This window comes from Heterodontus francisci, chromosome 6, assembly GCF_036365525.1.
Source record: "Heterodontus francisci isolate sHetFra1 chromosome 6, sHetFra1.hap1, whole genome shotgun sequence".
Lineage (NCBI taxonomy): Eukaryota > Metazoa > Chordata > Chondrichthyes > Heterodontiformes > Heterodontidae > Heterodontus > Heterodontus francisci.
This window is the reverse complement of record NC_090376.1, coordinates 92,007,460-92,021,469: the sequence shown is the minus strand read 5'-3', so window position 1 is coordinate 92,021,469 and position 14,010 is coordinate 92,007,460. Positions and strand designations below refer to the sequence as shown.

Below are 14,010 nucleotides of genomic sequence, written 5' to 3'. Positions count from 1 at the left end.
CAGATTTATTAATTAATTGAATTTAAATTCCCCCAGCTAACGTGGTGGGATTTGAACTCATGTCTTTCTGAGCATTAGTCTGGGATTACTAATATTACCACTATGCTACCGTTCCTGACAAAGAAATAGAATCACTTTGAGAAAATATTTAAAGACCATACAGGCAATTTTAGATTAGATTAGATTAGATTAGAGATACAGCACTGAAACAGGCCCTTCGGCCCACCAAGTCTGTGCCGAACATCAACCACCCATTTATACTAATCCTACACTAATCCCATATTCCTACCAAACATCCCCACCTGTCCCTATATTTCCCTACCACCTACCTATACTAGTGACAATTTATAATGGCCAATTTACCTATCAACCTGCAAGTCTTTTGGCTTGTGGGAGGAAACCGGAGCACCCGGAGAAAACCCACGCAGACACAGGGAGAACTTGCAAACTCCACACAGGCAGTACCTGGAATCGAACCCAGGTCCCTGGAGCTGTGAGGCTGCGGTGCTAACCACTGCGCCACCGCCCTTTTATTTAGAAACGTTTAATATTTTTATGTACAAGTTTTTTTCAACACTATATGTTACTTTTATCAGTAATTAATGAGCTGGGGGAAATATTGCATTTGGTGGCTGAAATCAACTTCACAGCAATTCGATCCTTTCACCTTGTCCTTGCTTTTACTGGCAGATTTTACTGACTGCTCATACTTCAATCATTTTTCCCCAAGTTTCCAATAATCCCTTTTACCTATCCAACTTCCTTGCCTTTAATTTGTATATTCCCCATCCCTTCAGCTTTTACTTTCACAGTATTAACTGGGAAACTAACCTGAACAGGAAATGGTTTCCCATTTTGGAATTTCAGGAATTGGACATGACATGATACAGAATGCCAGTCAAACCAATTTAAGGCATTTAGAAACTGCAGGGTGAATTCTGATTCACCAATTGCTCACATCATTTACCTCATGAAACCAACCTACAGCAACAGACATTGCTCAACGAGGGAAATCTCAAAACCAAAAGGCACATCCTACAATACAAAAGTATTTTAGTAAACAAAAAACTCTGGTCAAACTCAATTCAGTCCTATCTTGAAATGCTTGTCATTCCAAAACCAAATAAAATTCAAGAACTATGAAGCAGCTTTTTTTTTTGAATATACAGGATATACTGCTTTCCATCCAATTACTTTTTTTTTAAATCTTGCAATTATAAAAATCAGATTAGCTCATCAAAAGACAAGCTTACCAAAACACATTTTTATCAATTTGCATAAATTCTTGCTAATTCTACTAGAATTTTAACAATATAAAATTTAAAGATACTATATCAATGATCCCAATATTAGGAGTCTTTCCCCATATCAATTCAAACTACGTAGCAATGAAGGCTGTAAGTATTTGTCGCCACCCTGGACGTATTCTGTTTATTCTAATAATTATGAACCATATGAACCGAATAATGTAAAAAGACCACCATAAGTATTTTCTTTAAATGTTACAACTATAGCAGTCACCACAGTAAAGTTTACAGTGTTAGAATTACGTTCAAAGTAAAACTGCAACTGCCATAATATTAATTCAGTGCTTTTAGATCAGTGAAGTAATGAGCCAGTGAAATTAAATTTTAAAACTTCTCCATGATATTTTGTGCTCTAATCAAAAGGCTCACTTCAGGTACCTATTGTCAGATAAAAGACAACCAGCTCCATCTGTGCTGCTCCAAGTTCTCAGCAACGTGTTTCCATTCCAGCCTCAAAAAACACCCCTGTCTGATATTCCCATTCCCCACACCATCAATCCTGCAGGTTCTCAGAGGTTGCTCATTTAGTGCTAAAGACCAAGGATGTCCAAGCTTTATATTTCTATGTACATCTGTATGTACCATGGAACCTCAGGAAACACAAAGTTCACATCACTGTTCCCAAAACTTGCATAACATCTTAAGTTGCTGACCATAACAGACTTAACAATTTATCTAACAATTAGACAAAATCACGAAAACTACTCTCTTCAAACTTACTGACCTGCAAAATTCAAACAGGACAAGCCAGCAAATAAGGAGTTAATGTGCAAAAAGGACTGAGTTGCCCAATATTCAAGGGACAAACTGCCAAGTTTAGGGGCCCCCATCTGATCCATGAGTCACAGTTTGGACACCCCTGTTGTAGATATGTACTCATTAGGAATTGGTCCAAATTAAAAGGACACTTACAGCAGTTGTTTGTCCTCAACTTTTCTACTCTTAATACGCTGGAACTACTACTTTTCAAATTTTTAAGATGCAACTTATAGTTTAAATTAGATAATGCTGTCTGCAATTAGTGATGACAGTTCATCACTACATACAAAAATACATACCAATAGAGGACGAAATTAAGATCAGGATGAGCTGAAATTTCAATAGGCTAAAATGTTGGAAAAACCAAAGCTGTCCTCTTCAGCTGTCACCTGCATCTTTGACATGACTTATCTCCCCAGCTGCGAACTCAGGCAAGGCCCAAAGGTCACAGGAATGTTTGGGTTAATAAAGCCCTTCAAGCTATTTGATCTCATCCTTCCAGAATCTCAGCTTTATCATCTTCCCATTGCAGGCTTCCTTTCCCAAATATGATCCAATTCGACATTCTTTCATCATCTAAGCATTGACCACCTCTGTTCCTACCTCTCCTCCACTGCCATCAACCAAAATTTAATTTCTTCAAAACTCTCCTCTTTGCCTTCTAATTTCACAAACTACAACTCTCAGAATGCTACAGCTCACATGCTAGACTGTAGTAACTTCCACACTCTGAACACTGCTCCTCATGCCCCAGCAAATTGTTTTCAATATCCTTACCTTGCATACAAATCATTCCATGACCGCAGCCCATCTTAGCTCCGCAATCTACTGCGGACATCAAAGTGTACCCTCTGCTCCTCCAATACTGGCTTACTCCTTGCTAGTCTCTCCATTCCACCATCAAGCAGCCACTCATTTAAGTCACTATACTCAATGCTCTGGAAATCCTTCCATTATATCACCCTTTCAGCTTTTAAGACTTTCCTAAAAACACTTGGCTTCAACCACATTGCCACTCATCACTCGGAATCTTTCTGTCCCCTCCCTCATCCCGCAAGAGTAGGAGTAGGCCATGCAGCCCCTCAAGCATGTTGAACAAAAGGCCTGCTCAGGTATAAAATTGAAACCCAACCTGGGCCCGACCCGACCACAGCCAACCTGAACCCGATCCGGGCCAGAGTCCTTTAATTCTTTTCACGCCCGACCCAACCCGACATAAATATCGTTCATCCGTTCTGGTAGCAGGCTATTCCTGCAGATGGAGTTGTGGGGAATCATAGGTGAGTCGGATCCCGTGAGTTCCCGTAGGCAGCACTGTCCAGCCCGACTCGACCCGAGCCCGAATGCTAGACTCGGAATATATACCCAACCCGACCCCGAAACATGTAGTCGGGTCTGGTAGGGTTCGGGTCGGGTAGCCAGGCTTTATGTTGCACCAATCATTGAGATCATGGCTGATCTGTATCCGAACTCCATCCACCTGGCTTGGCTACACATTCTGTAATATGAGTCATTTTCAGGTTGGCAGGTTGTAACGAGTGAGGTGCCGAAAGGATCAGTGCTTGGGCCTCAGCTATTTACAATCTATATCAATGACTCAGATGAGGGGACAGAGTGTAATGTAACCAAGTTTGCTGATGATACAGAACTGTGCAGAGCAGGTAAAGAGGCTGCAAAGGCATATAGACAGGTTAAGTGAGTGGGCAACAAGATAGCAGATGCAGTGTAAGAAAATATGAAATTATCCACTTTGGTAGAAAGAATGGAAAAGCAGAATTTTTTTTAAAATGGTGAGACTGAGAAATATTGGTATTCAGAGGGATTTGGGGATTCTCGTACATGTATCTCAGAAACTTAACATACAGATACAGAAAGCAATTAGGAAAGCAAATGGTATGTTAACCTTTATTTCAAGGGAGTTAGAGCACAAGAGTAAGGAAGTCCTACTGCAATTGTATACAGCTTTGGTGAAACCACACCTGGAGTACTGTGTGTACTGTTATGTCTCCTTACCCAAGGAGAGATATACTTGATTTAGACAGGGTGCAACAAAGGTTCACTAGATTGATTGCAGGTTTGCGAGGGCTGATCTATAAAGAGAGATTCTGTCGACTGAGCCTATATTCATTGGAATTCAGATGAATGAGAGGTGATCTCATTGAAACATATAAAACTCGTAGAAGCCTGCACAGGGTAGATCCGGAGAGTCTGTTAGCTAGAGAGTCTAGGCCTAGGAGGTCACAGTCTCAGGAAAGGGGCTGATAATTTAGAACCAAGATGAGGAGAAATTTCTTCACTCAGAGGGTTGTGAATCTTGGGAATTCTTTTTTCCAGAGAGCTGTAGATGCTCAGCCGTTGAGTATACTCAAGGCCAAGGCTGACAGATTTTTGAACACCAAGAGAATCAAGGGACACGAGATGGTGGTGGAGGGGGACAGTAGAGTTAAACTTAAGGAAAAGGCATATAAATGCGCAAAGATGAGTGGTAGTTCAGATGATTGGTCAGAATATAAAGAACAGCAGAGAATGATTAAAAGGTTAATCAGGAGCATGAAATTAGAGTATGAGAGAAAGGTAGCTAGAAATGTAAAAACGGATAGCAAGAGTTTCTACAGGTATTTAAAAAGGAAAAGAGTAAGTAAAATGAGCGTTGGTCCTCTAGAAATTGAGCATGGAGAGCGAATAATTGATAATAAGGAAATGGCGGATGCAATGAACAAATATTTTGCTTCTGTCTTCACTATAGAGGATACAAAAAACATTCCAGCAACAGCTGTAAATCAGGAGGTAGAAGGAGAGAGGAACTTGGTGAAATTACAATCACCAGGGAAGCGGTACTGACCAAACTGATGGAGCTGCAGGCTGACAAGTCCCTGGGTCCTGATGGACTTCATCCTAGGGTCTTAAAAGAGGTGGCTAATGAGGTAGTAGATGCATTGGTGTTAATTTTTCAAAATTCGCCAGATTCTGAAAAGGTTCCATCAGACTGGAAAGTAGCTAATATAACCCCTCTATTCAAGAACGTGGGAGAGGGAGCAAACAGGTAACTATAGGCCAGTTAGCTTGACATCTGTCATGGAGAAAGTGTTAGAATTGATCATTAAGGAGGTTGTAGCTAGGCACTTAGAAAAACTCAAGGTAATTGGGAATAGTCAGCATGGTCTTGTAAAAGGGAAATCATGTTTAACCAATTTATTGGAGTTCTTTGAAGGAGCGACATGTGCCATGGATAAAGGGGAGCCCATTGACGTACTGTACTTGGATTTCCAGAAGGCATTTGACAAGGTGCCAGATAAAAGGTTATTGCACAAAGTAGGAGCTCATGGTTTAGGAGGTAACATATTAGCATGGACAGAAGATTAGCTGGCTGGCAGAAAACAGAGAGTATGCATAAATGGGTCCTTTTCTGATTGGCAGGATGTGACGAGTGGGGGGGTCTATGCTGGGGCCTCAGCTTTTTACAATTTATATCAATGACTTAGATGAGGGGAGTGATAGCATGGTAGCTAAATTTGCAGATGACACAAAGACAGGAAAGAATGTTGTGAAGAGGACATAAGGAGCTTGCAGACCAAAACAGATAGGTTGAGTGAGTGGGTAAAAATCTGGCAGATGGAGTATAATGTGGGAAAATGTGAAGTTGTTCACTTTGGCAGGAAGAATAAAAAAGCAGAGTATCACTTAAAGGGAGAATGACTGCAGAATTCCAAGGTGCAGAGGGATCCAGGTATTCTAGTGCAGGAGTCACAAAAGGTTAGTATGCAGGTACAGCAGGTAATAAATAAGGCTAATGGAATGCTATCCTTATTACAAGAGGAATTGAAAATAAAAATAAGGATGTTATGCTTCAGTTATACAGGGCATTGGTGAGACCACATCTCGAAAATTGTGTGCAGTTTTGGTCTCCTTATTTAAGCAAAGATGGAAATATATTGGAGGCGGTTCAGAGGGGATTTACTAGATTGATACCTGGCGTTTAAAAAAGTGAGGGGAAACTTGATTGAAGTACATAAGATCCTGAATGGTCTTGACAAGGTGTATGTGGAGAGGATGTTTCCTCTTGTGGGTGAGACCAGAACTAGGGGGCACTGTTTTAAAATTAGGGGTGCCCTTTTAAGACAGATATGAGGAGAATTTCTTTCTCTCAGAGAGTTGTGCGACTTTGGGACTCTCTGCCTCAGAAGGTGCTGGAGGCAGGACATTGAATATTTTTAAGGCAGAGGTAGATAGATTTTTGTTAGGCAAGGGAATCAAGCGTAGATGGGAGTGTGGAATTCAAAACACAAACAAACAAACAATCAGCCATGATCTTATTGAATGGCAGAGCAGGTTCAAGGGGCCGAATGGCCTACTTCTGCTCCTGATTCGTATGACAACTTGAAGCAAGCACTGAGGGTGGCAAGGGCACAGAATGTACTCTCTGTGGGGGACTTCAATGTCTATTACCAAGACTGGCTCGGTACCACCACTACTGACTGAGCCCTAAAGGACAGAGCTGCTAGACTGGATCTGCAATAGGTGGTGAGGGAACCAACACGAGGGAAAAACATACTTGACCTCGTCCTCACCAATCTGCCTGCCGCAGATGCTTCTGTCCATGACAGTATTGGTAGCAGCGACCATCGCACGGTACTTGTGGAGACAAAGACCTGTCTTCACATTGAGGATACACTCCATCATTTTGTGTGGCACTACCACCGTGCTAAATGGGATAGATTTCGAACAGATCTAGCAATGCAAAACTGGGCATCCATAAGGCGTTGTGGGCCATCAGCAGCAGAATTGTACTCAACCACAATATGTAATCTCACGGCCCAGCACATACCCCATTCTACTATTACCATCAAGCCGGGGGATCAACCATGGTTCAATGAAGAGGGCATGCCAGGAGCAGCCCTCAAAATGAGGTGTCAACCTGGTGAAGCTACAACCTAGGACTACTTTCGTGCCAAACAGCGTAAGCAGCATGCGATAGACAGAGCTAAGTGATCCCACAAACAATGGACCCGATCCAAGCTCTGCAGTCCTGCCACATCCAGTCGTAAATGGTGGTCGACAATTAAACAACCAACTGGAGGAGGTGGCTCCACAAATATCCCCATCCTCAATGATGGGGGAGCCCAGCACATCAGTGAGAAAGATAAGGCTGAAGCATTTGTTTCAGATCCATCTCGGCCTCCTCCTGAAGTCCCCAGCATCACAGATGCCAGTCTTCAGCCAATTCGATTCACTCCACGTGATATCAAGAAACAACTGAAGGCACTGGATACTGCAAAGGCAATGGACCCTGACAACATTCCGGCAATAATACTGAAGACGAGTGCTCCAGAATTTGCTGCACCGATACCAAGCTGTTCCAGTACAGCTACAACACGGGCATCTACCTGGCAATGTGGAAAATTGCTCAGGTATGTCCTGTACACAAAAAGCAGGACAAACCCAACCTGACCAGTATCCGCCCGAACAGTCTACTCTCGATCATCGGTAAAGTGATGGAGTGCCATCAGTGATCAACAGTGCCATGAAGCGGCACTTGCTCAGCAAGAACCTGCTCAGTGACGCTTAGTTTGGGTTCCACCAGGGCCACTCAGCTCCTGATATCATTACAGCCTTGGTTCAAACATGGACAAAAGAGCTGAACTCAAGAGGTGAGGTGAGAGTGACTGCCCTTGACATCAAGGCAGCATTTGACAGAGTATGGCATCAAGGAGCCCGAGCAAAACTGGAGTTAATGGGAATCAGGGGGAAAACTTTCCGCTGGTTGGAGTCATACCTAGCGCAAAGGAAGATAGTTGTGGTTGTTGGAGGTCAATCATCTCAGTCCCGGGACATTACTGCAGGAAAGGGTGATCAGCCCCAGTTGTGGAAGAAATACCAAATCACTGGGTGTAATAGACAGTCGCATTTGTCATGCAAGCAGATGTGATGTTTTACATAACACTTATAGTTAATTGACTAAAAAGATTGCCCCATAACTTCACAGGGTTGTATTTAGCATTTCATCTACTTTAGAGAACTGCTTCAATTCAGAGTGAAATCAATACCCTTTACATTGCAGACCAAATTCCACAGTACCAACCATAATCAACTGCAAATCCAAAAGCTTGCGCAGTTTGAAAATTTCAATTAACTTGAATTCTGCATTTTTTTCCCCTTCAGTCAAGGAGATTCATACAGCCCAATGACTGAAAAATCACACTAGTGGATAGAATAACACTGGCTAGAACAAACTCTAGCAATTTGCATCACTGCTCTTGTATTACACACTGCAGAGGCACAAGAGCGAGTAATTTCTTCAGCGAGGTTTTGGCACTTCTAAAGGCAGCTCCTACATAAGATCAAAATCTGAGTGCAATCACTTTTCATTTTTATAATTGTTGGTCAACATACAAACATACGAATTGGGAGCAGGAGTAGGCCATAGGCCTCTCAAGCCTACTCCACCATTTGATAAGATTATGGCTGATCTGATTGCGGCCTCAACTCTACTTTTCTGTCCACCTGCTATAATTTTTGACTTCCTTGTCAATCAGGAATCTAACTGAGCCTTTAAAATATTCAATGACTCTGCCTCCACTGCTCCCTGGGGATCTTTCAAGAGTTTGTAATGAGATATACAACATGCACAGGTGTCAGCTCTGCCTCGATTCAGAAGGTTCAAGCCTCACTCCAGGGGCTCGAACATTTAATCTCGGATGACATTTCACTGCAGTACTTAGGGAGTGTTGTACTGCTGATGGTGTCATCTTTCAAATAAGGTATTAAACCAAGGACCCTCCAGCCCTCTCAAATGGACATAAAAGATTCTTTGGCACTATTCAAAGAAAAGCAGGGAGTTACCAATATCTGGACAATATTTATCCCTCAACCAACACCTAAAACAGATTATCTGGTCAGTTATCTTCTGCCGCACCTAGATTATTCCTCTTACCAAAATGCACCACCTCACATTTATCTATATTGAAATTCATGTGTCATTTACACACGCATTCTGCAAGTCTGTTAATGTCATCTTGTTTTCTGTCACAGTCTTCCTTAGTCGTAACTATATCCAACATTTTGGTGTTTACAAATTTTGATACTGTACTTCCAATTCATGAATCCAAGTCATTTATATAAATAGTGAACAACACTGATCCTAGTACAAATCATTTGGGGAAGTCAAACAAGACAAAAGGAATACACGATCAATGGGAAAATACTGAGAGGTGTAGAGGAACCTTGAAGTAAACGTCGACAGATCCCTGAAGGTAGCAGGACGGGTCGATAAGGTGGTTAAGAAGGCATATGGAATCCCTTTCCTCGATTATCCGAGGTATAGAATATAAGAGCAGGGAGGTTATGCTGGAACTGTATAAATCATTGGTTAGGCCACAACTTGAGTATTGTGCAGAGTTCTGGTCACCTCATTACAGTAAGAATGTAATTGCACTGGAGAGGGTACAGAGGAGATTTACGAGGAGGTTGCCGGGACTGGAAAAATGCAGCTATGAGGAAAGATTGGATAAGGGTTGTTCTCCTTGGAACAGAGAAAGCTGAATGGAGATCTGATTGAAATCTACAAAATTTTGAGGGGCCTGGATAGAGTGGAGGTGAAGGGCCTATATACCTCAGCAGAGAGGTCAGTGACTAGCAGGTATGGATTTAAAGTGACTGGTAGAAAGATTAGAGGGGAGATGAGGCAAAGTTTTTTTACCCAGAGGGTGGTGGGGGTCTGGAACTCACTGCCTGAAATAGTAGTTGAGGCAGAAACCCTCAACTCATTCAAAAGGAGTCTGAATATGCACCTCAAGTGCAGGGCTATGGACCAAATGCTGGAAGGTGGGATTAGAATGGGTGGAATGTTTATAGGATGGCACAGACATGATGAGACAAGTGGCCTCTTTCTGTGCTGTAAACTTTCTATGATTCTAAATCCTTGTGGAAGACTACTTTTCAACTTACACCAGTCTAGGTAACTACCTTTAACCCCTACTCTGTTTTTAGCCAGGTCGCTATCCATTCTACATACTCTGACTCCACATGCTTTAATCTTAATCATGAGTCTACTGTGTGGTCCTTTTTGAAAATCCATGTATATTACATCCATTATATTACCCTTGTCTACCTAGCGATCAGAAAGGCACCCAGCAAGGACAGAATCCCAGCTGAACTGGTCAAGCACAGAAAGTCCCATCTGTTGCCACACCTTTAAGACCTTCTTCGCTGCTGGAAAGTAGGCACTGTTCCACAGGAGATGCATGATGTCAAAATCATCACACTGTACAAAAACAAAGGTGACAGACGAGACTGCAACAACTACAAGAGCTTCTCACTCCTTAGCGTCATGGGGAAGGCCTTTGCTAGGGTCATACTTAAAAGACCCCATTTACTTTCAGACAGAGTGTACCCAGAAGCACAGTGCAGTTTCTGTGCCAGCAGATGTATTAATGGACATGATCTTCTCCATACGTCAGCTACAAGAGCAGTGTAGGGAGAAGAGTATACCCCCTTTACCTTCACAAAGGCATTTGACACCATCAGCAGAGCAGAGCTCTACAAGATTTGAGGAAATATTGGCTGTCCACCGAAGCTCCTCAGTCTCATCCGATCCTTCCATGACAACATGCACTGCACTGTACAGTTTGATGACTCCATTTCCGACAAACAGCGAAGATAGAAATTATTGAGCTTCTTTTCCTGGTAGTTGTAAGTCATCCATGTTTTACAGCCATACAGCAAGGAGCTGAGAACACATGCCTTATAAACCATCAGCTTGGTCCTCCGGGTCAGCTTGGTCTTATCCCATGCCCGTTTTGCAAATCGGTCAAAGGTAATAGCTGCTTTACCTATGCATGTATGGAGCTCTGCATCAAGGGACAGATTGTCACCGTGAACCCATTTCGGAGTGAAGAATGGAGTGAAACAGGGTTGTGTCCTAGCCCCCATTCTGTTTGGCATCTTCTCCATGCTCCTAACCTCCGCCTTCTCTGCAGATATGAAAGGAGTATACTTGCGCACTAGGTCTGATGGCAAGCTGTAGAATCTATCAAGGCCGAAAGCGAAGCCTAAAACACATCACATCCTGATCAGAGAACTCTATGCTGATGATGCCACACTAGTCACTCACACAGAAACTCATCTACAAAGACTCATGGACTGTCTCTCCCATGCCTGTAATTTGTTCTCTTTGACTATAAGCATCAAGAAAACCATGGTCATGGGACAAAGTGTTGCCTCTCCGCCCCGATCACACTACGTAACACCCCAATGGAAGTGGTTAGCAAATTCTACTACCTTGGGTCCGCGGTGACAATCTGTCCCTTGATGCAGAGCTCAGTACATGCATAGGGAAAGCAACGTCCACCTTTGGCCAACTCGTGAAACGCACATGGAATAAGACCAAGCTGACGGCTTATAAGGCCTGGGTTCTCAGCATCTTGCTGCATGCCTGTGAAATATGGATGACTTACAGCTACCAGGAAAAGAAGCTCAATAATTTCCATCTTCATTGTCTGCGGCACATTATGGGTATCTCCTGGCAGGACAAAATCACAAATGCGGCAATCCTTTCAAAGGTAGAGTTCCCAAATGTGTTAGCACTAATCAAACTGAGGTGGTCTTGGTGGATTTGACACATCCACAAGATGGAAGACAGTCACATACCCAATGACCTTCTGTATGGTGAGGTAGCCGTGGTCAGGCGACCAGTGGAGCGCCCAAAGCTTTGTTTCAAGGATGCTTTCAAGCGTGACATGAAGGCCTTAAATGTGGACTATCGCACCTAGGAATCACTAGCTGGCAAAAGAGAGAAATGGCAACACATCCTGTGGACTAGTGTGCCCTAGCAAGACAACTAGTGGCTACAGCAGCTTGGCAACAGGCACCAATGCCAAAAACAACTCACAGGGTCATTTGGCAGCTTCACAAGCAGCACTTGTGGCAGAACCTGCCTCTTGAGGATTGGCCTTCACAGCCATCAACAAAGGTACACCAAGAGAAGACACCCCACCTAAATCAATTGTTTGCTGCGTGTCCATCATCTTTTGCAGATGGAAGGATGCCAACATTACCCTTGTCTACTGTTACTTCAAAGAATTCAATAAGGTTGGTCAAGCATAACCTTTCCTTTTAAAATCCATGTTGTCTATTCTTAATTGTATTTTCATTTTCATCTTTGATTAAGGATTCTATTCTTTCCTATCACTGACATTAACCTAACTGTTCTATAGTTCCCTGGATTTGTTCCATCTCCCTTATGAATATAGGAATAACATTACTGGTTATTAGTTGTCCACCAGTCATCTAGCCATCTCTCTTCCTTAATTTCTCAGTATGGTGTGGATGCAATCCATTCAGACTCCAGTTTTATCCTTCCTATTATCTCCCTATCAACAGTAACTTTGGGCAGTTGACCTTTTCAAATATTCATATACAAATCAAATTTTGTCACATAGCCTGTCCGTGGTTTTGTTATAAATAGAACAGACAAGTTGCTTATTTTATCCTAGAAAACATTTACTGTTCAAGCCTTGTAAAATCCAAGAAATCAATTTCTACGGATGTGGTGGCCACAGCCACGAGGAGCGCTCTTTTCCGTTCATTCAAACTTTTCCCACAAGTCTCAAACTTTTTTTTTTAAAAACCACTTACTTTTCAGCGCGTTAATCAGCATGAGGCCGTCTTTAATTAGCTCCTTGATGAACTTGTTGGTGCGCTCGAGCTCGATCTCGTGTGCTTTGAGCCGATCCCTGAAGTCCGGGCTGTCCAGGGAGCAATCTGTGAACTCCAGAGTCGGGAGCCCCATCGCAGCTCGCGCCGGGACCCAAACCCAACTGCCGTCGCTCAGCCTCGCGCTCGGACCCGGCTACCGTCACTCAGCCTCGCGCTCGGACCCGGCTACCGTCGCTCAGCCGCAGCTCAAGCCGCTCCCGGGAACGTTCCAAAAGTACGGCGTTGCAATCACACAACTTTTAACACCTTGTATACACAGATCCAAACCTGTATTTTTTTTTTGTCCCCGTCTTGCAGCCAGGACTTAAAACGAGATTGCTCACGGTCCTGCAAGCACTCTTTTTAGAGGCCTGAGGTTTTCTTTTATTTAAAGTGGCAGAGAAGCGGAGAGCCGACAATATGTTAAAGCCGTCATACTACTCGTCAGCCTCTCAGTCCTGTAAGTTTAGTCCTGGTGTCCACGGCGCTCCTGGTGCCGCCCCTGAGCAGAACACTTCCGCCTCGTCTGATGCACCAACCTAGCCCACCACTATACGCTCTTGTAAGGGGGAGTAATTTTTTAGATTAATATTTTACACTTTGAATTTTGTGTACTCGATACTTGATCATTTTTAAGGAACTACAAATTTCCGCGTGCAGGTGGCATTCATCTGCCGTCGTTGATGTTCTTGACCGGACTGAGCTAACTTGGTCAGTGGATTTTGGTTTTCCAGTGCACAGAGTTTAATCGCATAACCTTTATACAATTAAAGTATATTACTTTAAAAAGAACAACATTAATGCAGTGTCACTGTATGACGCTTCACCTATAGATGTGTGAATTGTTCTCCAGGGCAATTAGGGATAGGCAATAAACTTGCCAGTGACGCTAACAACCCATGAACCAATTCTAAATAAAAATTAAGCCTCGCCGAGTATTTAAGAACCCAGCCTGGAGATTTATCCGTATTTTTGTGTTATTTTGTCCAGGGTTTGGGACATACTGTCGAAGTATCTGCAGTCAACATTCCTATCCATGTTAGGGCGCTGCATAGGAATATTTTTAGCTCTGTTCCTCATTCAATGTTGCAAACACACCAAAGGTAGTATTCAGGTGAAATTGAGTTAGAGAGAGGGGTCAACTACATACAGAAGGGTGGGAGAGGGCAGAAAAGGAGGGGAGAAGAATGGTGGTTAGAGGGGTGGTTGGCATGGAACTCAAGATGGTGCTGAATGCAGGAAAATAATTCCA

At 42.9% G+C, this 14,010-nt stretch overlaps 1 protein-coding gene across 1 annotated transcript in view; it reads right to left on the bottom strand.

Moving 5' to 3' along the window:
- arhgap42a (Rho GTPase activating protein 42a) overlaps positions 1 to 13,301 on the bottom strand; it is a 503,828-nt gene extending 490,527 nt beyond the window's left edge. The window contains exon 1 of the mRNA XM_068034054.1: positions 12,699 to 13,301. Within this exon, the coding sequence (XP_067890155.1) occupies positions 12,699 to 12,852 (154 nt within the window). The 5' untranslated portion in view covers positions 12,853 to 13,301. The remainder of the gene's footprint in view (positions 1 to 12,698) is intronic.
- Positions 13,302 to 14,010: the final 709 nt, after the last annotated feature.